This window comes from Gymnoscopelus braueri (genome assembly GCF_963280865.1).
Source record: "Gymnoscopelus braueri genome assembly, chromosome: 10".
In the NCBI taxonomy this organism is placed as follows: domain Eukaryota; kingdom Metazoa; phylum Chordata; class Actinopteri; order Myctophiformes; family Myctophidae; genus Gymnoscopelus; species Gymnoscopelus braueri.
This window is the reverse complement of record NC_137611.1, coordinates 52,487,564-52,497,563: the sequence shown is the minus strand read 5'-3', so window position 1 is coordinate 52,497,563 and position 10,000 is coordinate 52,487,564. Positions and strand designations below refer to the sequence as shown.

At 45.1% G+C, this 10,000-nt stretch overlaps 2 protein-coding genes across 3 annotated transcripts in view; one reads left to right on the top strand and one right to left on the bottom strand.

Annotated features, from left to right (window-relative positions):
• Positions 1 to 10,000, top strand: part of slc4a2a (solute carrier family 4 member 2a) — a 52,895-nt gene that overhangs the window by 1,665 nt on the left and 41,230 nt on the right. For both annotated transcript variants that reach the window (XM_080440966.1, XM_080440965.1), the window contains exons 3-5: positions 1,273 to 1,450; positions 2,778 to 2,997; positions 3,731 to 3,771. In XM_080440966.1, the coding sequence (XP_080297092.1) occupies positions 1,273 to 1,450; positions 2,778 to 2,997; positions 3,731 to 3,771 (439 nt within the window). The remainder of the gene's footprint in view (positions 1 to 1,272; positions 1,451 to 2,777; positions 2,998 to 3,730; positions 3,772 to 10,000) is intronic.
• LOC308092814 (kelch domain-containing protein 3-like) lies at positions 6,050 to 7,183 on the bottom strand (the record flags this gene model as incomplete). The annotated part of the gene is made up of 1 exon (XM_080438910.1): positions 6,050 to 7,183. One exon carries the CDS (start codon positions 7,181 to 7,183, stop codon positions 6,050 to 6,052), a length of 1,134 nt encoding a protein of 377 aa, XP_080295036.1.

Here is a 10,000-nt window from a genome sequence, read left to right as displayed (position 1 = left end):
GACCGGGTAAACTGTTGTGTGTCCTTTGTTCAGGGTTGCTCGCTGCTTAAACTATTAAGAAAATAGTATTTATTTTATTTTTAACATGCTCATGAAGTGCACTGTGCTCAAAGTGAGGGGTGCAAAAGGTTTATTAAAATAGGGTATATCTAGTGCCAGCATATCTTCCATCCACTTACGCTGATATGTTTCGTGCTGTAGAAGCCCTGACAAGGAGCGCATGTAAACAAAGCCTGCATGCGAGACGGCGGAGGGTCCCGACTAACGCCTGGAACAATAATATTTCTAATGCGATCCTCCATTGCAGAGTGATCGCCGATCGAAAAAGGCTCATTTCCACCACGTTAAAAAGAAATAGGAGATATTAAGCTTTTAGTCAAGGAGTGAACATGGAGCGCCCGACCGGAAGCATTTTTTACATGGATCCACATCCGGCCTCTCCTTCATAGAGACTCCTTGGATGATCCCTAAGTTTCGTCAGAGCGCCCCACGTGGGAAAAATATATTTTTAAAAAATGGGCCAAAAATGGTCCGGACCGTTTATGGCACATAACGCATAGCTTCTCAAAAACAGTCCGGACCGTCTTTGGCACTCAATGTGTTAAGGAGGTGAAAGTATGGCTGCTGTGCATAGAGCCTATTGGGCCGGGCCGCCGGTTAGATTTTCAACCGAGAAAACCCCGCCTTCGACAGCGTCACCAGACCCTGAATGAGAGGCTAGCGATTCAGGGGCTGGAGCCAGGCTATTTTATGAGCATGTTCAAATAAAATAAGTACTATGTTCTTAGTCTCTGTCTAAAGAGTCTTCCTTAATAGTTTATGAAGAGAGCAAGTCTTTTTCTGCCAGTAACGCATAGGACCACAATGGAAACAAGTCCCAAGGACATTTTTGTGTTATCCTTTTATCCTCTATGTCTGATTGTTAGACCCTCCAGAAAGATTTTATGCTGTGAAATTGAAATATGTGAAAAGTTGCGAAATTTGCGGCAATATGCGATGCGAAGCGCATATTATGCGATGCGATGCGGCCTTTTTGAAAAAACGTTACCCCCGCATAATTATGCGCCATTTTGCTGATTATGTGGTAAATTCTGCGATCGCATGATCACATTTTTCTGGAGGGTCTAGATTGTTCCTAAAGTATTCAATCAATCAATCAAAAAATGGCTTCATAGATTAATTTTCCAGCACTACCATTATGTTACTGTATGTACATTCAATCTGAGGTGTACTGTGTTAATGTGTTACAATGCTCTGTCTGGTCTCTTCCAGCCAGCCACAACTTCCCCTCCCCTCCACCACCATGCTGACGACGATGACGAAGACGATGAAGACGACGACGACGAAGATGATGACGACCTGAGGAAGACCACGGGGGAGGAGACTTTCCAGCAGATCCTCCAATGTCCCTCTGACAAACACAAAGCCTATGACCAGCAAGACTTTACAGGTGAATGAATGCAACTGTTATTGTTACTACTGCTACGACCAGCAAGACATTACAGGTGAATGAAAGCAACTGTCAGTGATGGAATAGGTACTCACTCGTGTTTTACTTAAGTAAAACTTTCAATTCTGGAATGTAGATAACACTCTGTTAGGGCACGCTCTCACCAAAACGTGGTCGGCTAGCGTTAAACGCAGGTTGTGCGCGGCCACAGTTTTTTGCAGCCAGCGGATTCAAAAAACGGGAGTGACGCGCCTGTCACTCACTTTCAGGACCCTCCCCATAGCCCGCACCGCCTGCTGCCTGGAGCACCATGGTGCTTCCTGAGTCTTGGGAGGGTCCGCCTTCAACTCACCCGATTGGACAGAGGGGGAAAATCAGCTCCTGCCTCCAGCAGTTTTCTGCTTCAAATGGACGTAGTAGAGCAGATAAACGCACGGTCTGCGCGACATGCGGAAAGATCCGCTCTTGCGTGAATCCACGCATTTACATTGACAAAGCATTGGCAGATTCCGCCCCAGAGGTAAAATAAAAGTGCGGTGGGACTGCGCCCTTACAAGTAGAAGTCCCATATTCAAAATGTACTTCAGTAAAAGTACAAAAGTATAAAAAATATACTTTAAGTACCAAAAGTAAAAGTACTCATTGTGCAGAATGTCCCAGTTCACGAGTCCAAAATGTATAAAAAAATCTTTTTTTTAAATAGCCGATCTACAAGCTCACAATGTGTCGCGACGCATTGTGAGCTTGTAGATCTGCTGTTTTCAAATAGACTAAATACATAATAGGGCTGAAGTGGTTAGTGTGTTTTGTAATAATAAGCAAAATCTACAAAGTACTAACATTTTCATATAATTGTAGAGTATAAGCACAATATTTTACTGAGATGTAGTGGGTATAAAAGTATTGAAAATGACTGAAGAAAGTAAAAAAGATCAAAAAATTGTACTTAAGTACAGTACTTGAGTACTTGAGTAGTTTCTTTACACCATTGGCAACTGTTAAAATCCCAATGAATACTAACAGCCGAACAGCCGAACAGCCACCGTCAGCCTTAATGAATGTAATTCATTATGTTCTCATAGACCACTGTCAGCCTTAATGAATATTTTTTGATTGATTGATTGAATACTTTATTAGTCAGAAATGTAAACAGCACGCGGTAAAGTCAGACATTTAGGCTAAAAGGATAACACAAATAAATCCTAGGGACTTGTTTCCATTGTGGAAAAATTACATGGTCCTATTAATGTAAAGTAATTAATAATAATTGTTCCCATACACCACCGTCAGTCTTAATGAATGTAATTAATAATAATTGTTCCCATAGACCACCGTCAGTCTTCGCTCCACGCCCACCTCCCTCGCTCCACAGCGCACCCCGATGGCAAGAAGAAGCAGAGCAACAAGAATAGGAAAGGGGCGGTGCAGAGGAGAGGCTCCGCCTCCAGTGCAGGTCCCACCATAGAAGAAGACAAGGAGGAGGAAGGAGAGGAGGAGGAGGAGGAGACAGACTCCACCCCTCCCTGGCCTGAGGCCACGCCTACCGAGTGAGTAGCCAATCAAATCGTTTCTTATCCAATAGAGTGACGCTTTGGGTGCGTCAAGGAAGTCATGGTGAAATGGGATGGAAAGTGTTATGCAACACATAAACAAAACAGATAATAATCCTGTTTTTATATGGGATGAATTCATGTTCATTTTAGTGATGGGACAATTATCGTTATTATATTTTATCGTGATAAAAACGCTCACAATAATTGTATCATGGAGATTTTAGTCTATTGTGAAATTGAACGCATTTGGTATGCTCCTTTTCTACTCTACACCAAATCCCTTCACCAAAAATAGCCGATCTACAAGCTCACAAAGCTCTCACTTGTCATGTTGCGCCGTGTTTTGAGCTTGTACAATGCATTGGCTATTTTTGGTAAACACTTCCCCCAGAATATGAAGTGGTTAACATGCCATTGTATGAGTTTTAAGCATATTTTGATTATCGTGATAATATTGTTAATCACAATTATTTTGGCCACAATAATCGTGATTTGAAATTTTCATATCGTCCCATTCCTAGTTGATTTGAGTGAATTTTAAAACATGCAAATGGCAACGTCAGAAAACAAGTATGTTTACAGTTAGTTACTGACTGTTTGTAGATTAACAGATTTCAGAGCGATCGATGGTGCTCAAAACCAAGAGCAGAAGGAATTAAAATAATCTGCAAAGCACTTTGAGTTGTGGTTAATTAGCTGTGATCATTCGTTATTATTGTCATTACAGACTGACACGTGTTGCTACAGAGGCCCTGCCATCAGCACAGAGTGAGTTTACTTTATTTATTGTGTTAGTTGACTTTAACTGTAGTGTTATAAATATTAAGGTATGTGTGTAATCACACTCGTCACACACAAACATATGACGATGGTGTGAACACTAAAACACTAGCATTGAGCATTTACACACTCATTCACCCATTCACCCATTCTCTCTCTCTCTCTCTCTCTCTCTCCCCCACACACACACAGACACGCACGCACGCACGCACGCACGCACACACACACACACACACCGATTCACTCATTCACGCACATATACACGCACATATACACACACTCACACAGATGGTGAAACCATGCATGGTGCGAGGCACCAACCTGCTCATCAGGAGCAGTTAGGGATTCAGTGTCTCGCTGAAGGCAGGCCCCCAGAGTTGCTGAGAAACATTGAAGCCGCCACCCCAGTGGCAAAAGCTGGAACTGCAGGCGGGGCGAAATACATGCACGAGCAAAAAATAGAGATATTTATATATATAATATATATATAATGTAATATAAATATGTAAAAATATTATACATAAATACATATGCATTTCCATATAAATATGCATTTCCAGTGTATTTAATAAATATCTCGCGTTTATGGCTCGACACACGGGCTAGTTCATGGAGGTAGTTTGTGACGTAGGACGCAAAAAGGACACTAGTGAGGCTTGCTCATAACGCTCTAATCGACTCAATATCGACCCAATATTCCTACTTCCGGCAGACTTCCGGGTGCTTCAAAACGCCACTGAGCACTTTCATAGAAATGAATAGCTGGGGGGGCGGGGCAATCCGCCCTCTAGATATATTATAACTCTATGGCTCAAGGACACTTCGACACACAGCCAGGGATTGAAACGGGTACCTTGCAATTCCAAGACAGCTGCTCTATCCCTCCTGAGCCGCTGGTGACCCAGTAGTGTATTATGAGCGTAGATCCCGTAGACTGGACGGTGCATAGCCTTTTTAGGTTTGGAAACAATAACAGTTATTATATATACCTAGATTGGACACCGGAAATGCCTACCCATTCATTTTACTGCTTCTTCCGTGTTTGGTTTGATGATGTCGAGAGTCCCTATCGCATGCGCAGAAGTGGCCACGGGGTCCCTTCGCATACATAGTAGTGTCCTGTATTTGTCTACGTCACTAACTACCTCCGTGTGCAAGCCCGTGAGTTGAGCCCATTGGTCGAAACCGTTTTCACTCGTTCATGTATAGGGCCCGAGCTGTAGTTAAGTTACAGTACCAGAATTGGCCACCAGGGGTTTGGGCAGAAATCACACTTATTTTGCTGTGTCATGCATACAGGAAATAAGTGCGACACCCCTTCTTGTCAACACAGTTTGTAGTGTGACACAGGAAGTGGTTTCATGTGGCGTTCACACTGGCAGCTACAAAAGATACAAACATACAAAACTAGAGTTACGCAGTGTATCTGTCGCTGCGGCGCTGTTGAAGTGTTGCTCAACGCACTCGTTGGCGTCAGCATGCGTCCGACGAGCGAGAAAAATATGAAGGAAAATATAAAGCCTGATATCGCTGACGGAAATAATGAGTTTCCCAACATTACAAGCAGGAATTGCATGACGAGAGAAGGTGAGGGGAAATGTTAAACAACACTCGGTCATTTTGTAACTTTGGAGCTGTAGTGCCAGTGCCTGATGCCAGCTCAACTTAAATTGTAGCTTTGTAGATTGTGTAGCAGCTACAAACGTCAGGTGTAGCTTTGTATCTTCATGTCGCTGGCTTCTATTGAACATGAATGGTAGCCTGTAGCTTTGTAACTGGCAGTGTGAACGCAGCATCACACTTATTTCCTGTGTCATGTACAGACTGTGGTGACAGGAAGGGATGTCAGAGCGTGAGAGCTTGTGGATTGTATTTGCTTGGACACTGAAAAGACTTTGAAAGCCAATTCTGATCATCTACAGTATGATGCTCACTTTAATTTAGTAAACATGACAGAGGAACAAAAATAAACAAAACAAAAAACACAAAGGTCTCCACCTTTGCAGTCATTTAAAAAACATCCGTTCCCTGAAGTCCTTCCAAAGCATCTCTGTTTCTACATTCACTCCTGACTCAACTGACTGTAGAAGTTTATACTCTTACAGAAATTCTCCTTTTTAGTCAGTCCCAGGTTACAGTTCAGTTGAAGAGTTCTCCTGTATGATGCTGTTTAGCTCCTGGAGGGCATCACTGAGCACGTCCTTGTGCTCTTCTTTCTTTCCCATCTGAATGAACTCTCCGCTCTCTTAAAAGGGTGCCAATGTCCTCATCCTTCCTTCTGTTGTTCCATTACCTGGAACTTGTTCTCTGCCTTTTCCATATCTATAACAGTGTATGTGAGTTCGTCTTTTCTGTTGGTGTTGGCAGTCATGGCCGCCAGTTCCCACCTGATGTCGTGTGGGAGTCCAGTCTGCTCCAGGCTGTACTGAATAACCGCTAGCTTGCATAACGTCTTCAGACTAGGACTTAGATCTAATATGTACAGATCATCAGGTGTGTCTTCTCCAAAGAGGATGATACAATGTCCCACCATGCAGCAGCACATCCTAGTCATCCAACACGGGCCTATTCCCTTGGGCTCAACCTTCTTCCAACAGAAGGTCTCTGGATTGTATTTCCACAGATCATTGAAGTTCGGGCACAAGTTGTGGCCACCAAATATGTACAGCTCTCCATTGTAGGTAAAGGCTGAATGACCCCAGCGTCCTTCTGGAAGAAGCTGTGCAGAATGCGTGCTCAGCCAGCAGTTGGTCTCTGTGTCAAACACACTGATGTTGCTGTAGTTGTGGTTGTAGTTGTAGCCCCCAAATACAAACATTTTGGTCCCGATGATGGTGGCAGACTGCAGGTCTAGAACAGGCGCCGGAGTGCCTCCGGCGTTAATTACCGACCAGACCATTGTGGTGGTGTCCAACTTGTAGATGTCATTAGTGTACCTAGTCCGCCGGTTGAACCCTCCGTAGATACACATGACCTTCCCCAGGACACAGGCCGAGTGGTTGTACCTCGGCCCCGGGACAGTCCCAGAAACGTCGGGCTTGAACCATCCGTGGGTGTCGACGTCGAGCGCGTAAAGCACGTTGCAGTACTCCTTCGTAGAGTACCTGTAGCCGCCCCAGATGTAGATGGTGTCGTCTATCAGCGTGACCGTGTGGCGATGTCGCCTGGAGGGAAACGTTGTGAGGGAACGTTCGCCTCTGTCAGCCGTCGCAGGGGCCAGCGTCGCCCAGCGCAAAGAGACTGTGTTAAAGACGTGCACGTCGAGGTGGTCCTTGTCGTTCGCGTTGGTCTCCCTGACCAGTAGCCCTCCGAAGCAGTAGACCTTGTGCCCTACGGCCACAGCGGCGTTGCCCTTTGATCCCTTCGGTCCTCCTTTCGCACGGACCGTCCAGCGTACCATGTCACGCGCCAGACGAAAACGTAGATTAAAAGACGATGTTTCAAGAATTGTTAAAAGAATGAAGTGTTTTTTGGTACAGCATTTGCTTATATTTACAGCAGCACAAACGTCAAGCAAAGCCTGGCCTATCCATGGCGTCGATGGGTTGCGTTGGCCAATCACGGGAGCTGATGCCTGTTGAACTAGCTCAGTGGGTCAGGAGACCCCCAGGGGTCATTTAGGGGGGGGTTCCAGGGGGTCCCCAGCATTTTAAATGACTGGTAACTCTGAGATTGTACAAGGGGAACTAAATGGACGGTTACAGGTCCATTTGGTTCCACGTGTACAATCTCAGAGTTAGGGGGTCCGTGGCCCTAATACATAGTAAACTGGGGGTCCTTGAAATGAAAAAGTTTGAGAATCACTTCTATGACATGCGGTGCAACCTTTTGTATATGTGGCACACCCTATTGGTAGAATATAAAGTGGCTTTGGAGGGGCACTTGACAGAGGCCCCTCAGCCTGTAGCCTGAGGCAACGAGCTCAATCGATGGTCTTGAAGGGCGGATCCTAACCCAGCCGCCCGGATTTGTGCGGGGCTTCCTATTGCTTCACCAATCTATGTCCCCGCCTCCCCTCCCCTCCCCCCTCCCCCCCCCCCCCCCCGGCCTGTGCACGGAGCACGCTGACGTCACCAAATTTAGAGCGACGCCCCTCTGTACTCTGATTGGTTAGGAGATAACAAGGTCCTAAGACCATTGTTCCTGCATGGCTCCCCCAGGCTTTTTTTCTTTTGTAACAAAAAAAAAAGAATGTTTCCGAGGCTACTCAGCCTGTGATTCCAATTTGGGGTCAATTGGATTTTGTGTTTTTTTGTAAGAAACAGCCCCTTTTACTGATGTTTGAAGTGGGATCCGGGGACCCCCAGGGGTCCTTGAGAGAGTTCCAGGTACTACTAAGCGAAATAGATTAATATAGCATCCGTTTAACCACTTTAACCCTATTTTGTTCTATGGCTATTCGAAAAATAGCCGATCTACAAGTCTACAAGCACACAATTTGTGACGTGTTGTGAGCTTGTATTTACAGAAGCACAAACGCTAAGCTAAGCCTGGCCAATCCATGACGTCGATGGTTTGCGTTGGCCAATCAGGGAAGCTGATGCCTAGCTCAGTGGTTCTCAAAGTGGGGTCCTTGAGAGGGTTCCAGGGGGTCCCCAGCTACATGACTGGTAACTCTGAGATTGTACAAGTGGAACTATTTAATACAACATTTTGAAGAAATTTTAATAATCTTGAAAAGTTTTAACAATTCAAATCTTGTATGACACAACATATTTTCAGATGCGGGTCTGCGGCCAAATGCATATCATTTTGTCGGTCCTTGCCATGAAAAAGTTTGAGAGCTCTGGTATGGAGTATGAACAAGAGATACTGCATATTGGTTGATAATGTACCCGTTGGGTTCTGTGGTGGGTGATTGGTTGGTTGGTTGGTTGGTTGGTTGATTGGTTGGTTGATTGATTGCATACTTTATTATCATGGTTATTAACAGCACAGGAAGTACAGTCAAAGGTTATGCTAAACACAAAAAGCCCCAGGAGCTAATATTTCCATTGTGGTAGGGTTGGGATCCTTTAGGTTTTTAACGATTTCCCTATTAACGGTCCGAATCCTTAAAAAGAGGTGGTGCCATGGTTTTGCACTTTTTCTGTCTTTCATGTGTCTATGAGGTTGATAGAACTTCATTAAGCCCCTTGGTGGTGTTCTTATGGTGTTTTATGTCTTCTCTGACTATTTTGAGTTTCTTCCTGGAGGCTGAAACCTTGAGGGTCAAACGTGCCAATAGAAAAACAGCGCTTTAATGACGCAGTAGAAATATACCCTCCCCCTCATTATCATAACACAACAGGTGTGGGCATGAGGAGGAGAAGGGACTAGGACAGGAGGCGGAGGGATTGGTTCAGGTGGGAGGTGCTAAGGTGAGAACCAGGTATACTTAATGAACTGGAGGTGTGTCCACATAAAAACATAATTTTAACACTTTCTGTACACTTTTTTGAAAAAAAACTTCCTCCTAGTATAACCATAATACCTGATGATCATGTTTTAGGGGGGGGGGGGGGATCACTGAAAATCATGGCACCCGTCTTTAATTGTTCCCTTTAACGATACATATATATATATTAAAAAAAAGTATATATATATACTGTACAATTTTAGCCTTCATTATAAATTAAATCATACTATAAAGAATACATCACATGGATGCACCTGGGACGTATCATCGGTGTTGTAGCCTGGGGTCATAGGGTGTTTCGGGTCTCGCAACATACACCCTCGCCCAGGTGACCCAGCCGGGGTTGATCAAGCCCCAACTTACGTCCCAGGTAGCTACCCACGGTCAGTCCTATAGGGAAAGACAGGGCCAATCAGTCCGCTTCTCTGGAACTACTCTGCCGGAACTCGGGGGAGGCTCTGGCACGTGGAGGGACTAGGCTCTGTCCGTTGTCTCCTGGCCGGGCTCCTCCTTCGTCTCACCAGGTCCAGGACCTGAGCGCTGTACCAGATCCTCTGCACCATCCCGATCCAAGCATTTCCTTCTGGCGTGATGGTTTCTTGGGCCGATACCACTAGATTGGGCCGTCTAATGGTATTAGCTCCACTTGCGGTTTGCTTGAATGGCCCTCCTAAAGGCCTCACCGTGGGTTTGTTGGGCTTCTTCCTCACGGAAGACACAGGCTGGGGCGCTAACCCATACTGCTCCCGGTATGCCGTCTACATTCCGGCTGTCACCCGTCTCTCCGGTGGTCACCAAACTATTCCTGGTTGTCACACA